General features: G+C 34.8%; 2 protein-coding genes across 12 annotated transcripts; one reads left to right on the forward strand and one right to left on the reverse strand.

Annotated features, from left to right (window-relative positions):
* Positions 1–3,362: 3,362 nt before the first annotated feature.
* On the forward strand, positions 3,363–12,385 carry rusf1 (RUS family member 1). 11 transcript variants are annotated; one of them, XM_073941276.1, is made up of 16 exons: positions 3,363–3,539; positions 3,619–3,774; positions 3,859–3,936; positions 5,443–5,557; positions 5,638–5,683; positions 5,754–5,786; positions 5,866–5,971; positions 6,083–6,184; positions 6,535–6,605; positions 6,681–6,865; positions 8,297–8,354; positions 8,459–8,523; positions 8,675–8,815; positions 8,903–8,968; positions 9,043–9,129; positions 11,281–12,385. In XM_073941276.1, the coding sequence occupies exons 1-15, from the start codon at positions 3,516–3,518 to the stop codon at positions 9,126–9,128; spliced, it is 1,332 nt and encodes a 443-aa protein (XP_073797377.1). In that variant the 5' UTR covers positions 3,363–3,515; the 3' UTR covers position 9,129; positions 11,281–12,385. The 11 variants fall into 11 exon arrangements, with proteins under 11 accessions (XP_073797377.1, XP_073797393.1, XP_073797430.1 ...); XM_073941292.1 differs by having other exon boundaries at positions 3,363–3,517; positions 3,602–3,774; XM_073941329.1 differs by having other exon boundaries at positions 3,363–3,517.
* Positions 10,818–14,274, reverse strand: zgc:113090. The gene is given in 3 exon segments (NM_001020712.1): positions 10,818–12,277; positions 12,390–12,573; positions 14,106–14,274. Coding segments are annotated over 2 exon segments (1,032 nt in total). The 5' UTR covers positions 12,568–12,573; positions 14,106–14,274; the 3' UTR covers positions 10,818–11,423.
* Between the last annotated feature and the right edge of the window lie 2,824 nt (positions 14,275–17,098).

Here is a 17,098-nt window from a genome sequence, read left to right on the forward strand (position 1 = left end):
TCCACTGTCCCTCCCACTTTTCTTACTCGCACTCACACAGCTGGAAATACTTCCCCTCTCACATTCTTCAGGTCTTACGTTTATCAGTCTGTTTACCACACCTTGTTTCTCTCTGAATCACAAGTGGCTCTTGCAGACTTTGTCACATAAAGCTTTGACTTTGTGACAGTTTTCTGTTATCAACTTTCAATTTAAACAGATTCAACTTCCTATACGTGTTAACTGAAGTGTGTTTGTAAACTGAGATTGCGTTTTTCATGTTTCTTAATTGAGCATAAACATTGGATAAACGCTTGATGTACAGCTTGTCATGTTTTATGAACATTGTTTATAGAGTGGTTACTACTTCTAAGAATTTTCTCAAGTCTGCATTTCTCATTTATTTATTTTCACTTTCAAGGTCAGGATTGATGGTTTTTCACTTGAAACCACTCACCCCTCAGTCAACCAAATACACTGAACAAAAGGATTCAAATATGATTCCATGGATTTACTCTTTTTTTTTTTATGTCAAGTGGTCTTAAAAACTTTTTTTGGGTTTAATTTAAACAAAGTTGAACATTAGATTACATTTTTTAAAATTCAACTTGGCGATGCAGTGGTGCAGTAGGTAGAGCTGTTGCCTCACAGCAGGAAAGTCACTGGTTCGAGCCTCGACTGGGTCAGTTGGCATTTCTGTGTGGAGTTTGCATGTTCTCCCTGCGTCGCATGGGTTTTCTCTGGGTGCTCTGGTTTCCCCCACAGTCCAAAGACATGCGGTACAGGTGAATTGGGTAAGCTAAGTTGTCCGTATAGTGTATGAGTGTGTGTGTGTGGATGTTTCCCAGAGATGGGTTGCGGCTGCAAGGGCATCCACTGCGTAAAAATATGCTGGATAAGTTGGCGGTTCATTCTGCTGTGGCGACCCCAGATTAAAAGAAAATGAATGAATGAATAAGTTCAACTTATAAATTATTTTTAACAGTTGTGTAGAACACAAGCTAAAAATACATTGTGTCAAAGTAATAAAAAAATTCAAATATTACATAAAGATCCACTGATGCTCCATTAAGATTTTTTTGTTTTCCTCCCAAATATATCAAAACTCAGTCTTTGATTAGTAATGTCTATTGCTAAGAATTTAATTTGAACTGCTTCAAAAGGGATTTTCAGTATTTAGATTTTTCAAACCCTCCAATTATAAAAATACATGCATCTCAAAGAATGTTTGACCAATCCTAAAAAAGTATATATCAATGGAAAGCATATTCATTCAACTTTCATGCAATGCATGAATCTAAAAAAATCCAAAAATGTACACCCATGACTGGTTTTTGTGTTCCAGGCTTATATATACTTACTCCCGCAGGGAGATTTATATACAAGTTGATATTTAGCCGCACCATATTGGTATTTCCTAACATCTAGTTTTTATGAGGTGGGTTGTTAGCCCAACACTCAACATGGAGGACCGGGACATACACTACAGACAAATTTAGCTAATTCACCTACTACAGCACATGTCTTTGGACTATGTGGGAAACCAGAGCAAACCCACATGAACACAGGGAGAACATGCAAACTCCACACAGAAATGCCAATTGACCCAGCCAGGGCTCGAACCAGCAACCTTCTTGCTGGGAGGCGACAGAGATACCCTCTATGTTACCATGTCGCCCTGGCTCATATATATCTACATTAAAGATAAAAATGTAAAAATTCAAGTATTATGCGGTAGAGACCAAAAATGTAAATCAAGGACAGTTAAAGGGTATACAAACATTCAGCTCAGGTGATTGGGTGGACCACTTGTCAATTTGAGCGCCACCCTGCCCCTTACACTCTTAAACTAACTTAATTGCCATCAATGGTTCTATTAGTTTTCCTTTCCACAGAGATTTCCATGAGTCCTGGATGTCCTTGATAGTTTGTGAATCTGAAAACAAAAATCTCAGCCCAGGAAAGCTTTTGCTAATAAACATACTGATATAAATCCTTAAAAGCGCTCGATTTATTTTGTGTAAGAAATTTCTGAATAATGAAATGTGATGTTATTCCCTCAGGTTCACTGATGTGTTATTTGTCCTGTCCACCACTTTGCGGTCTCTACATACTTGCTTGATTTACAATACCCACATTTGTACATCACCTTAAACGTTTCCCACATTGTTTACTTTGTGTTATACATTGTCACGACATTCACACCCACCCGAAATCGGCAAGTAAAACTTTAAAGCATATTTTTCATATATATTAAAACTTCTGGTTGCATGAGCTATTTTTAAACTCTAAACAATATCTGAGTTAGACAAAGTCAGCAGTGGCTTAAAAAATTATTTAAATGTAATTGTAAAAAATTAACCCAACAGTTGGATTAGTCCGTATTTATAAATATACAAAAAATGATTTTCAGATCCTTGAGTATTTTTAAGGGTAATTGTATGTTAGATTTAACCTGCAGTTGTCTCTGTCTGACACTCATGACAACACTAATGCTGTGCTCGTAAAGGTTCACTGCTCTGGCTTGAGCTGAGCTTACACTTTAACAGAGACTGACACTGAGGTGAGACATCTGCTGGATTGAAAAACTTTCACCTCTTATTTTCTCTTTGCTTAAAATAAAGAAGAAAACATTATATGGTTGCAGAGATTTGTTTACAGAACAACACATTCATAGAATCCAATAAGTTAATATAGAAAATCATCATACTTCTTTGAAATAATGACTTTATTTGTCATACAGCCTGAAATCAAATCACATTCCCAATAAACTTTTCCAGTCTGAATTGTGAATTCATTGCTAAGGACTTTTAAAAAGAAGTGTGTAATGAGAGTAAATGTATAGATTTTCACAGAGTATAATACATTTTCTATAGGCACTATACAAGCTAAATTATTTTAGAAATAATTTTCAAGAATTAAAATGTACATTTTTATGGCTACATTTCGCATTCATGAATATGTATTTTTATGGAACAGATCAAATATATTCAAAAAATAAATGGTATATTGAATCAATTTCCAATATAATTATTAATAAGCAAAGTAGATATTAAAAATTTACATGCATTAAAAATATAACTGTACTATAAATTCCCTGGCAATTAAAATGTTGCTATATATACAGCTTCAGAAAGATCTATTGGGTTTTCAGACAAAGAAGTAATGCAATTTGTTTAATTTCTACCTTGAATAATTCTCTTAATAATTTTTCTGTATATAAATATAGTTTCTAAGTTTTTTTTAGTAATCCGTTACAAAGACATACATATAATCATTATCAGTGCATAGCAGTTATTATAAAAAAATAAGTTTTGTACGGTCTTGTTTGTGCCTTCGTCAGAGCCACGGGCCAATCATAAGCCACGACATGCTCATGACGTGGCGGTACAGTGTAAACGCGGAAGAGTGATATGCGAGTGAGGTGGGCGACTTTAATAAATCGCAACTGACATGCAAGGAGATTCTTTTTGTTATGATATTTTTGTAAAGATATAAAAAGACATTCTTATGCTCAACCACATACATCGTTAAAAATGTACATGCAGCCTGAGACTACAGTTAGTTTAGTGAATATTTAAAGGTCTATAAGTTATTGATTTTGATTGTTGTTTCTTTAAAGCTCTTACTGATGTGCAGATGGTCGAGATGGAGGAAAGTGAAGGAGTGATTGCTACTGAGCGGTATGGCTCACAGGAGTCCTGGAAATACCTGCTGAAGGAGGGAAAGGTGATGAGGCGCAAGGATGCAGTGAACGGAGGACTGGCGGCAAATTCAGTCTCTGGCGTGTTTAAAGTGCGTGAGGAAAAACTTTAATGATGTCTTACTGAAAATAATCCCCAAACCATCAATCAACCAACCACATATTTACTTTCTCAGAGCGTTTTCCTGCCACAGGGATACCCAGAGAGTGTCAGTGAAGATTACCTACAGTATCAGCTCTGGGACACTGTACAGGTACATCATGACCCTACACCTAGTCAACATCTAGTCGAGTCAGCTTTATTTCTGTTGCACTTTATTTGGTGCAGATTTATTAAAGCTGCTTTACCTAGATGGACAGGGTAAACAAACAAACAAACAAAAAAGGGCATAAGAACATTTCACTCGGACAGTTTGAATGCTGGCGTAGTTCTAGTTAAAGTAAAACTGATTCAGTTTAGAGCAGCTCTACCATCCCCAAGCAAGCCAAGGTACAGGTACAGAAGGAGATACCTTGTACTATAGTTATATAAATTTGCTTCAAAATTGGTGTAAAAAAGTTCACTGGAGATCAATTTTAATAAAATGGAGATGATAATTATTAGAAATAAACTAGTTCTTAGTCAAGGGTTAAAACCTCTGGTCCTTGAGGGACATGAAAGACAGTTGGATGTTTTAAATATTTAGCAACATTTATTGATAGTGGATTGACATTTGCTGCAAATGCAGAGTGCATTTTTAAAAAAGCAATGCAGAGACGATATCTCATTAGGAGATTACAACAATTTGGTGTGAGTCAAGATGTCCTAGAGATCTTATACAAGAACTTGGTTGAAAGTGTTGTGAGTTTTAACATGATTGCATGGTATAAACTGTTGCCAATTAAGGAAAAGAGTAGTAAACATTGCCAGTGCAACTGCAGGTAAAACTCAAAGATAACGAAAAGAAATTTATTCAATGAGAATTAAACAGAAAGCACATGCCATTATTGAATATTGTTTACATCCTTTAAATGTAAAATTTCAGCTCTTGCTATTAAAAACATGTTTTAGGCAATCAGGTAAAGAAAAATGTGTATCAAATGTCCTTTGTGCCGAGTGCCATTAGAATTTTAAATACTGGGTTGTAAGTATGTGAAGGGTTTTAAATAGAGTTTTTAATGTGATTTATGTGATGACGTTAAATGTTATTGTGTTGCCTGTTTTTTTCTGTGATGTGTGTCATGTTGCTGATTTGGTTGTGTGGTGAAGCCAAAGATAAATTTCTACTTGTGGACAGTAAAGAAAGTAAAGTAAAAAAGATATAGCGACAGTGAACCAAAAAATGATAAATAAATCAGTTTTTACCAAGTTGACGAAAGAGGACAAACTTTGGGAGAATACAGGCTCAGTCGGAGAACTTGTTCTCCTCTGTCCAGATGGAGCAGAATCTGAGCTGCAGTCAGAAGCATCACTCACTCATATAGTTGCATGTGTTTTGTTTTTATTTTCATGTATAAAACAAATGTTTTTTTTTTTTCCGTTTGTTGTTTTCTTATATGTTCAAGTCTAACACATCCCTGTATGCAGATCTAATTTTGATCAAATGTTTGATCTACTTTAAGCAGATCTTTTTGAAATACATCAAATTGGTAGCATGCTAATAAAATGTTGTGCTTTAAAGCAGTTAAACAGGTGTATATAAAAAAGAAAATCTTATAACCGCTAATGTATATATACAGTATACAAACACTTACGTCATATCATTGTCTTCTCCCTAAAGGCATTTTCCAGCTCTCTGTCTGGCACTCTCGCCACTCAAGCGTCTCTCAGAGGTGTTGGGGTTGGAAATCAAGAGGCAACAGTTGCAGCAGCTACAATAACATGGCTACTTAGAGGTATGTGCATTCACAAATGACTCATTTAAATGTCTCAAATTATTTTCTTAACTGTTTTCTTTGTTTGTTTGTTTTTTCAGATGGAACAGGGATGCTGGGAAGAATTCTGTTTGCCTGGCTCAAAGGGTAATGTTTGCCAGGGATTCAGATTGTGAAGATGCCTGTTCAGATATTTAATCATGTCCCTGTATTTCAGGAGCAAGTTAGATTCAGAAGCCAAAAAATGGAGGTACAGCATGCTCAAGAGTTTACTTTTTGGCTAATAAAAATATAATAATAACAAATACCTAAAGTAATTGTCCTTTCAGGCTCTTTGCTGATATTCTTAATGATGTGGCGATGTTCATTGAGATCGCGGCCCCTCATTTCCCTCCTTTTTTCACTATAATCGTCTGCATTGCTGGCATATTTAAGGTAAAATATTAACAGCGTCTTCTTCTTTTAAATATTAACATGTCTGTACCTTAGTCATGATCTGTTTGATGGTGCATATCTAGACTTCCTCCTCTTTGTCTGTCTTTCCAGTCTATTGTAGGAGTTGCTGGTGGAGCAACAAGAGCTGCATTAACTGTCCATCAGGCTCGCAGAAACAACATGGCTGATATCTCTGCTAAAGATGGCAGCCAGGTTAGTGTTCACTTTGGCTGCATTGGAAATAGCTTGCTGTTTGATTACTTTGCAACCATTATAAAACGATGTTCTTCATATTATGAATGAGTGTAATATGAATATAATAAGACTTGTTTACTGTTTGTATGCTGTTTTGTAAACTATAAATACTGTACTTGCTCCTCCACTCGCATGCAGTTTTCCCCCTTTGTATAACAGATGATAAATATGTGAGGTAAACTTCGTCCTGTGTGCTAAGATTGTTTCTTTTCCAGCAAAATTCCTTCTTAGTGTGGGAAATTAATGTCATTACATGTGTCTCTGTGTTGTATAAGTGTATCATTTCTCTGCTTTTGTGTTCTGTCAAGGAAACCCTGGTGAACCTGGCAGGACTGCTGGTCAGCCTGGCTCTAATCCCGCTTGTAACCGATAACCCATTGTGAGTTCCACCCAGATATTCCAGTAAACTCTGTAAATGAATGGATACTGGACCGACTTGTGCTCTTTCATGCAGGTTGACGTTCATCCTGTTCTACCTGTTCACTGTTCTCCACCTGTTTGCCAATTACAAAGCTGTACGTTCGGTTGTTATGGAAACCCTCAATGAGGCTCGGTTGTCCATCGTCCTGCATCAGTACCTGCTTCACGGTCAAGTGCTCAGTCCAGCCGAGGCCAACCAGAGAGAGCCTGTGTTCTTGTGTACGGCCTGAAAAACTCATCCCATTTAACCCTTGTGTGTCCTTAAACTGTTACTATTTTTGACCACTGTGGCTGTGTTAATGGAAACAGCACGCCATCCTGATTTCACCAAGTAGGACATGTTTCTTATTTAACATCTAGGTTGTTCCTGGAACAACATTCAAGCAATCAGTCAATCAGAATTAGGGGATACTTTTTACTGTTTACCGATACCGTTTATGTTATGTTTAGGCTTACGGTTAGGTTTATGCACTTCTACATGATTGCTATCCAACTGTTTTTCCCCTTGGATTTTGGGAATAATTTACAGTTATTGTTGGGTTTAGGGGTAGGGTATAGGTATGGATTACATTTTCCAACAAAAATGATGTTCCAGGATCAACAGAGATGTTAATCCAGGATCACATCATACTTGGCAAAATGATTTTGACAAAAACAAAAAAATTATCATGACAAAAACCAAAACAGAATTTTTGTTTTTGTTGAAATTTTAAGATTTCTCTTCATAAATGCGCTTGGTGATTTATACAAGTCTCATATATTTTATTCAACTATTAAGAATTATCATATTTTATCAATTATTATATTTTATTCGTGAGCCCTGGGGTTATTATGCTTGATTAACATCACAGCAATAACGTTAACTGCAGCAGATTGATTTTGCGGTACAATATTAAACTTTGACACCTTTATGGCATTCACATACATTAAAAATTAAGGCCATGACTGAACAAGGAGGATGATCTCCAAATGGCTCAAAGTCTATAATATTTAACCAAGAATAGTTTTGTGCTATAAACATTGGGCTCACCATTCTCACTAAGTGAGGTTAATATTAAATTAAATGAATAATGATTATAAAAAAAAAGATATGGTTATGGTTATGCTTAAGACTATTGCTCTTTTTTTTGTTGACAATATGCTTATGTTCATATAATTCCTATTGGTGTGTGTGTGCACCATTGTGTGCAATATTTGTATGGTTATAACCACTTACAAGCACGATGGAGGTCGCGAGTCACTGGAGTGAAAAGTTTGAGTACCCTGCTTTAAAGGATAATTTAGCCATAAATGTCACTTCTGTCAGGATTTCTTTCTCCCTCTGTTGAACATACAAGACATTTGACACCCCAACCTTTTCTGATAATGGGCTTTCATTCTGTTGTAATGGCTTTAAAAGGACTTTTTTATATAATTATTGGCACATTATAATGATTTCCTCATAAATATATTGGTGTATTCATATATCAAAGTATATGTTGTACAGTATTTGTACACTTAGAAATGTGTGAGTTTTTTCTGAACTCTAAAATTAATTCTAACGCTTCTGTGTAACTTTTGATGCATTGACACACAAGGGTTAAATGCCTTATTCTTGTTGGATGTATCATTTGTGCTAATACTCTAATGTAAATGCTCTTTTCTCTGCAGCATTTAGAAGAACTGTTCCAATCAAGCTGGGCGTGAGGCTTGGAGACCTCATTCACGAGTCTGTTTATCTGCTTTTAATTAGTCACCAAATCAGTAGTCTTTTTTTTATTTTGGTTAAAAAAACACTAGTGACTGTTGAAATCATTTCTTTATGACTCAAAGGCCAGGAGATCTGCAGCTAGCGTTGAAGAACAACAGCAAACCATATCTCATCGGAATCAAAAATGGTAAGAAAACCTTCCCTGATTCTGCTAAATGTTTAAGTGAAGAGTAACATGCTACAAAACGAATATTTTGAATGAATATGCTGTGAATTCTTGCTTAACTATTACTCAGCCAAGACTGCAGACACATTTATGGGCTGTTTTGTCTTGCCAGGTGCCGTGTGTGTTTGTCTGGGGAGTGATGCATCAGTTGATGATGAAATAAAGGCAGTATGCCAGGCCTTGTGTGTCAGTGCAGTGCTACACAATGAGTCCCCTCTGCCTGCCGTTCTCCAACAGCTCTCCAACACTAAAGGTGAGCACCTGCCCAATTGTTGTTCTTTGAATGACAGTGCTGATTGACATATAGTAGTGTTCTTTGACTCTGGATTTCTTTTTTCAGACCCCTGGGCGTTAATATCACAGAGTCATAAGATGATTGATGAGATTTTCCAGACTTTCCTGAAAGGTAAGAGTAAACATTTTATTTGCTGACAGAGGGAGATTTATTTTGATGTTTGTAATCCTGGTTCTCTTTGTCAGAACTTGATCGAGCAAAATGGCAGACAGACCGGACACTACTGGATTGGAATGAGTGGCGTGTGGAATGGACCAAAAAGAGAAGCTGAAGTAAACTGTTAACAATGAAATGGGAGCGGTTTTTGATTGTGCAGATTTTCACTTTTGAACATCTGTCAGTTTTATATGTAACACCAGTGATCTCGCACCAAGCTGAAAGTGTACAGATTACTGTACAATTAAAAACAATTATGAGGATAACAGGGTCAAAACAGTTCATGTAAGGTCAACAATGAGGTCAAACCGAGACAAAATAAATCAGAAATGAGTGTAAAAAAGTAACCATGTAAAAGCCTGGGGTCAATAACTTTTTACAAATATTTTCCATTCAATGAGTAAAATGTATTTAAGGGGACCTATTATGCTGATTTTTACTAGATGTAAAATAAGTCTCTGATGTCCCTAAAGCAGGAGTGTCCAAACTCAGTCCAGCATTGCTGGTGTCCTGCAGATTTCAGCTCCAACCTCCTCAACACACATGCAAGGATGTTTCCAGAAAGCCTAATAAGAGCTTGATTAGCTTGTCAGGTGTGTCTGATTGTGGTTGGAACTAAACTTTTCAGGACACCTGCCCTTCAGGACTGGGTTTGGACACCTCTGTCCTAGAGTGTGTCTGAGAAATTTCAGCCTTAAATACCCGACAAATAATGTTTTATAACTCTTTGAAACTGCCCCTTTTGGGATTTGATCCTAATTGTGCCATTTCAGTGACTGTGGCTTTAAATTCAAATGAGATTGTGCTCCCAGGCTTCTTTTTAAAGGAGGGTGGACGTACAAATGCCTGTGTGTCAGCATAGTGGCAGATTCAAAAACAGTACTAATGTTCTACACTGATGAGGGAAAGATTGTCACTAGGCTTTCCCCATCCCTTGACATGTACAAAGGGAGCATTGTCAAAGTGTTTCTGCAGTTTTTATCATGTGATTATAAAAAAAATTTTTTTTTACTATTAGTAGCTTTTACATACATAGACTGTTGCTACACAACTGTGTTTAAACCCCATATAAAAGTGATTTTTGCATTATAGATCCACTTAATTGACCAAAACATGACCATACCAAAATTCTCCATAAGTCTTTAAGTCTTTATATTTCAGATAAATGCTGCATTTGAACTCTTATGAATCATGATTTCCACCTAAAGTGTTGATATAATCACTGATCGTTAAGAAGTGTTTTTTAAGCTTTGATAATCACTAATATATTCAAACATTTAAACAAAGTCATTTTAAATTGTAAAATTCATTCATTCATTTTCTTTTTCGGCACACAGCGGAATGAACAGTCAACTTATCCAGCATATGTTTTACACAGCGGATGCCCTTCCAGCTGCAACCCATCACTGGGAAACACCATTCACTCTCACTCATACACTATAGAAAATTTAGCTTACCCAATTCACCTACCACAGAGGAAACCCACGCAAACACAGGGAGAACATGCAAACTTCACACAAGACGCCATCTGACCCAGCCGGGTCTCGAACCAGCGACCTTCTGGCTGTGAGGCGATTGTGCTACCCAGTGCGCATTACATTGTAATAATCATTCAGAATAATGCTGGTTTACTGCTGTTTTTTTATTAAATAAAATGCAGCTTTAATGAGAAAAATATTTTCAAAATCATTAAACAGGGTGTCTTTTATTAAATATTGTGTTGTATGTCCTAAATCTTTTTAGACAGGTCTTAGTTTTCCTCTGTTCAAGTAAAGCTACCCAATCGGGGATTTGGAACAAAAGCCGACAAATAAATATTTTTATTTATGCAACTATCTCCAAAATAAATACACAATGTTAAACTTGTCAATAAAAAAAAAAAGTGTATGCAACTATAATTGTCTTGTTTTGACACATTAAGATATGTTGCTAGGAAATAATTACATTTGATTTAATTTTGAAAAAAAAAAAATATCCACTCCTAACCGGGTCATTAGAAATAATCATTAGTGTTTAGTCCTGTACAAGTCTAAAGTTTCATTTATAATGGTTTTAAAAGGGTCTTTAAAAATTTCAAATTTGACTTGATAAAAGCTGCAGAAACCCTCATTAAAGCTGACCCCAAACTTTTGAGCAATGATGTTTGTTTGGCATAACTTTTGCACTTCTAGAGAAAACATTTGGTAAAAAACCAAGTAAAAGAATGCTGCTATAAATGCTAACAATGTCAAAAATCCAGTTGAACTCATCAGTGTGTCATATTTCAGATCATAATTCACCTTTGTTCAACGCAAACAGTCAGCAATGCATGATATTAACGTGAGGAAAACTTTCGTCAGACTGATTAATGCCATTCAGATGCAACATCAGCATGCAAAGTGAAAAGGATGAAGCCTGTGAAGTCTAAAGCTCACAGCGCTGCTCCATAATGAACTTTCCTCAGGTGTCTTTTGAGATTCTCTCTGCGGTTGAAGCGGCGTCCACAGAGGGAGCAGTGATATGGCTTTTCTCCAGTGTGAATTTGCTCATGCTTCTTCAGATCGGCCAGACGACTGAACCTGAACTTACAGTATTTGCAGCCAAAAGGCCTCTCGTTTGAATGGCACACAAAGTGGGCACCGAGGCTGGAGGGTGACGCAAAGGTCTTCCCGCACAAATGACAGCTGTGCAGCATCTCTCTGCTCGTGCTGATGCTGACGGCACTACGACCACCCTGAGCCTCCACCATTTTCTTCACCCGCGACCTCAGAACGTGTTTAGAAGCACACCTCACTGGTTTATGAGGCTGGCTGAAGTGGATGATGTTGTTAGGAATTGAGGATGCCGGCTGCTGGATGTGTTCCTCTGCAAAAGCAGCGCCCTGCACAGGAACAACAACAGGAGCTGGTGTTGGCACATGATCTGCATCTCCTGTAAGAGGACATTCCAGAGGCTCTGGTTTAGACTCCAGCTTGATTGTGTTTGAGGCCTGCGGTGTCTCCGTCGCTGGAGTCTTTCTGCTGCCAGATGAAGAGTTGGAGATCCTACTTGAAGAGCTGGTCTTAATTCTGGATAGGGGTCTTTGATTATTGAAGGAATATTCACAGGTCGCTTGCAGAGAATGATGTTGACTATTTACAGGAGTCTCATCTAAAACTAGGCTTATATGAGCAGGTTCATCAGTCAGCTTTATCTCCTCGCTCACAGCTGAATCTTCATGAGAAATAAGATCTTCCTGTGCTTGATCCTCTTTCAAATGAGACTCATCTCTTGGAAAAGCTTCATCTGAAAACAGATATTTTTAGTAGAATCATTCACTACTGTGGCTACAGTCTAGTCAGCTTTATTTATAGAAGGATGAACTGGCAAATAATAAATTATAATACAAATCTCTGACCTGGTGCTTTAGTGTTTCTCTCCTGGAGTTCTCGGAGCTTCAGCTGGAGTTGGTGATTCTCCAGGCGTGTTTTGGCAAACTCCTTCTGATACTCTAACACAGCCTGACCCATGAGCTGAAGCACCTCCTGGACAGCAGCCGTGAGGAGCTCGGCCACATTGGTGACCAGGAGATCCATCTGCAACTATTTGTACATTGACATATGTACAGTGCTCAGCGTAATCGAGTACAGCCCATTTTGAAATAGAATATTTTTCTCCATTTCTCAGTGAATATAGGCAATGTATTTTGGTGCATTTGAACAAAACAGATTTATTAAACAGATATATTTATTAAAATAATATTTTATTCACCAAACATATTTAGAAATTGAAAGATAAAACAATTTAACTCAAGAAAAATATTACAAAAAATACAACCTACAAAATTTATTCAATTATTATTATTTAATATTTTACTATAACATAAATTTGGGTGTATTTTTGACTGTTATCGCAAAATATTTTGTAAGATAAGCTGCAGATTTGGCTTCAGTACTGACTAATGTATGAGCACAAATATAATTTTGTACAGCTTCTTATTAAAATATGCATGCAGTGGAAGTCAATGATCTCCAACAGTTTAATAAACAGCTTCCATTAAAATATATTTTCATTTTGTGTTCCAGTAAAAAATGAAGTTACAAATTTGGAAAACAAGTGTTTTGATAAAGGGACATTCCAAGAATCATAACGACAGTTTTTGTTGAACTGCATATCTGAAGCCTTACATGGTTAAACAATGAGGTCAGTTTGGTTTTATATTCCCACATTCATTCAGTGACAACTTGTGACATGCTCTCTATATTGTTCAAGAAGGTATTGCTGCAGCCTGGAGACCTCCACGTTTGAGGGACTTTCACCACAAGTAGTTTGGGTTTAGGTGGTGTAGGTGGAGCAGATATTTATAAAACACAACAGGTTACTGTGAGGTTGGGCTTAGGGTTGGGGTAGGTGTAGACATTCATAAAGCACAATACTGGACTCTGGACTGTGTCATGTACAAGACATTAAATAAATAAATAAAAACTCCGAGTTTGTATAGCCCACTTAGAGCTGGCTCCGACCTCCATATATACCCTTCTAATATTGATTACCATGGTGCTTTGAATATTCGGCTGGAAATCGCATGTTTATTTTTTTGACTGTGAACACTGCAGTACTTTAATAGTCATTGGCTGCTAATGTGATTTCACTGTTTAATATTTGCAAAGAATACTTTATTGAAAACGAAATTAGTTGTATTATTAAGCAGAGAGACCGAAGGTGTAATTATAAAACCAACTTTACCTCAACTAGGTAAACAGTGGCACCTCTTGCATGGTTTGGGATCGGTAGAGCAACGCATCGATGGATTTGCTCTTCAGTATTTGGACTCTTAAGTAGTGAATATTAACCACACTGAACTGAGCTAAACTGAACTGAAATTAAACACTAAAAACTGAACTACACTGTTTCAATTTACTATGTTCTTTTATGTGAAGCTGCTTTGACACAATCTACATTGTAAAAACACTATACAAATAAAGCTGAATTAAATAAAAAAAAAAAAAAAAACACGACAGAAATCTTAACATATATTTGCTTTATGTTGGAGACTTGACAGCATCATTTTGGTAAACACCATTGTTTGGTACAGCCAGTTAATGTCAACATTAAATAAGACGCTGACACGTACCTCTCAGTCCTCAAGAGCGATGACAGACTATAACAGAGGCTTCAAACCGTGAACTAACATCCGAGAGAGGTCTTTCATAACATTTCTATCTTAAAACTGTTCATGCTGTTGTTTTTAGTTCAAAAAGACTGACTAGTAGAAACAATGACGTTTCCAGCGCCCGTGTTGTGAAAACGCATGTTTGTGACCGCGGTAAAGTTAGTTTTACTTTCGACATTCATTAGACATTCGATTTTCAAATCAATTAAACTCTTTGTTCCTGTTATACTTTGGGCCAAAAATAGGTCAGATAGGCATAAATATGTGCCCTTTATGTTGCACAAGGCTTAATTTCTCGATTAAAAAAAAAAAAAAATTACCATAAAAACGAATTAAACAATTCAACCATATGGAATTATACAATAAAACTAGCACCACAATATTCAGAAAAACATCCTGCATATTGCACAAGACTCGTTTTTTTTGAATTAGCACTCTATTTATTTTATAATATTTTTTAAATATCTTTTAATGTAAAAATTGCAAAATTCAATTAAACTCTGACACCATTTGAAATAAAATATTCAAATCAACTGTACAATTGTCTAAATATTATTCTCTATGATGCACAAGCTTTGTTTTTTACAGTTATGCCTTTGTTGATTTTATATACAGTATTGAATCCATATTTTCAGTATATCGAATATACTGTAAATCTCTTAATGAATTAAACTCTGACACCATTTGACATATAATATTCAAATCAACTTTACAGTTGTCTAAATATTATTCTGAATGATGCACAAGCTTTGTTTTTTACAGTTATGCCTTTGTTGATTTTATATACAGTATTGAATCCATATTTTCAGTATATTTAATACACTGTAAAACCCCCTTAATGAATTAAACTCTGACACCATTTGAGATAAAATATTCAAATCAACTGTGCAATTGTCTAAATATTATTGTCTTTCATGCACAAGCTTTGTTTTTTACAGTTATGCCTTTATTGATTTTATATACAGTAATAAATCCATATTTTTAGTATATCGAATATACAGTAAATCTCTTAATGAATTAAACTCTCACACCATTTGAGATAAAATATTCAAATCCACTGTACAATTGTCTAAATATTATTCGGAATGATGCACAAGCTTTGTTTTTTACAGTTATACCTTAATTGATTTTATATACAGTAATAAATCCATATTTTTAGTATATCGAATATACTATAATTCTCTTAATGAATTAAACTCTGACACCATTTGGCATATAATATTCAAATCAACTGTACAATTGTCTAAATATTATTCTGAATGATGCACAAGCTTTGTTTTATACAGTTATACCTTTATTGATTTTATATACAGTATTGAATCCATATTTTCAGCATATCGAATATACAGTAAATCTCTTAATGAATTAAACTCTCACACCATTTGACATATAATATTCAAATCAACTGTACAATTGTCTAAATATTATTGTCTTTCATGCACAAGCTTTGTTTTTTAGAGTTATACCTTTATTGATTTTATATACAGTAATAAATCCATATTTTTAGTATATCGAAAATACTGTAATTCTCTTAATGAATTAAACTCTGACACCATTTGACATATAATATTCAAATCAACTGTACAATTGTCTAAATATTATTCTCTATGATGCACAAGCTTTGTTTTTTACAGTTATGCCTTTGTTGATTTTATATACAGTATTGAATCCATATTTTCAGTATATCGAATATACTGTAAATCTCTTAATGAATTAAACTCTGACACCATTTGACATATAATATTCAAATCAACTTTACAATTGTCTAAATATTATTCTGAATGATGCACAAGCTTTGTTTTTTACAGTTATGCCTTTGTTGATTTTATATACAGTATTGAATCCATATTTTCAGTATATTTAATACACTGTAAAACCCCCTTAATGAATTAAACTCTGACACCATTTGAGATAAAATATTCAAATCAACTGTGCAATTGTCTAAATATTATTGTCTTTCATGCACAAGCTTTGTTTTTTACAGTTATGCCTTTATTGATTTTATATACAGTAATAAATCCATATTTTTAGTATATCGAATATACAGTAAATCTCTTAATGAATTAAACTCTCACACCATTTGAGATAAAATATTCAAATCCACTGTACAATTGTCTAAATATTATTCGGAATGATGCACAAGCTTTGTTTTTTACAGTTATACCTTAATTGATTTTATATACAGTAATAAATCCATATTTTTAGTATATCGAATATACTATAATTCTCTTAATGAATTAAACTCTGACACCATTTGGCATATAATATTCAAATCAACTGTACAATTGTCTAAATATTATTCTGAATGATGCACAAGCTTTGTTTTATACAGTTATACCTTTATTGATTTTATATACAGTAATAAATCCATATTTTTAGTATATCGAATATACTGTAATTCTCTTAATGAATTAAACTCTGACACCATTTGAGATAAAATATTCAAATCCACTGTACAATTGTCCAAATATTATTCTGAATGATGCACAAGCTTTTTTTTTTACAGTTATGCCTTTATTGATTTTATATAAAGTAATGAATCCATATTTTTAGTATATCGAATATACTGTAAATCTCTTAATGAATTAAACTCTAACACTATTTGACATATAATATTCAAATCAACTGTACAATTGTCTAAATATTATTGTCTTTCATGCACAAGCTTTGTTTTTAGAGTTATACCTTTATTGATTTTATATACAGTAATAAATCCATATTTTTAGTATATTGAATATACAGTAAATCTCTTAATGAATTAAACTCTGACACCATTTGACATAAAATATTCAAATCAACTGTACAATTGTCTAAATATTATTCTGAATGATGCACAAGCCTTGTTTTTTACAGTTATGCCTTTATTGATTTTATATACAGTAATAAATCCATATTTTTAGTATATCTAATATACAGTAAATCTCTTAATGAATTAAACTCTCACACGATTTGAG

Source organism: Danio rerio, chromosome 3, assembly GCF_049306965.1.
Source record: "Danio rerio strain Tuebingen ecotype United States chromosome 3, GRCz12tu, whole genome shotgun sequence".
In the NCBI taxonomy this organism is placed as follows: domain Eukaryota; kingdom Metazoa; phylum Chordata; class Actinopteri; order Cypriniformes; family Danionidae; genus Danio; species Danio rerio.

Excerpts from the sequence above, each read along its gene's own strand:
- rusf1 (XM_073941276.1), top strand. The coding sequence starts at position 3,516 with ATGTACATGCAGCCTGAGACTACA. Across the intron at positions 3,775-3,858 it reads CAGTCTCTGGCGTGTTTAAA|AGCGTTTTCCTGCCACAGGG; the intron begins GTGCGTGAGGAA and ends TTACTTTCTCAG. Across the intron at positions 5,972-6,082 it reads GCATTGCTGGCATATTTAAG|TCTATTGTAGGAGTTGCTGG; the intron begins GTAAAATATTAA and ends CTGTCTTTCCAG.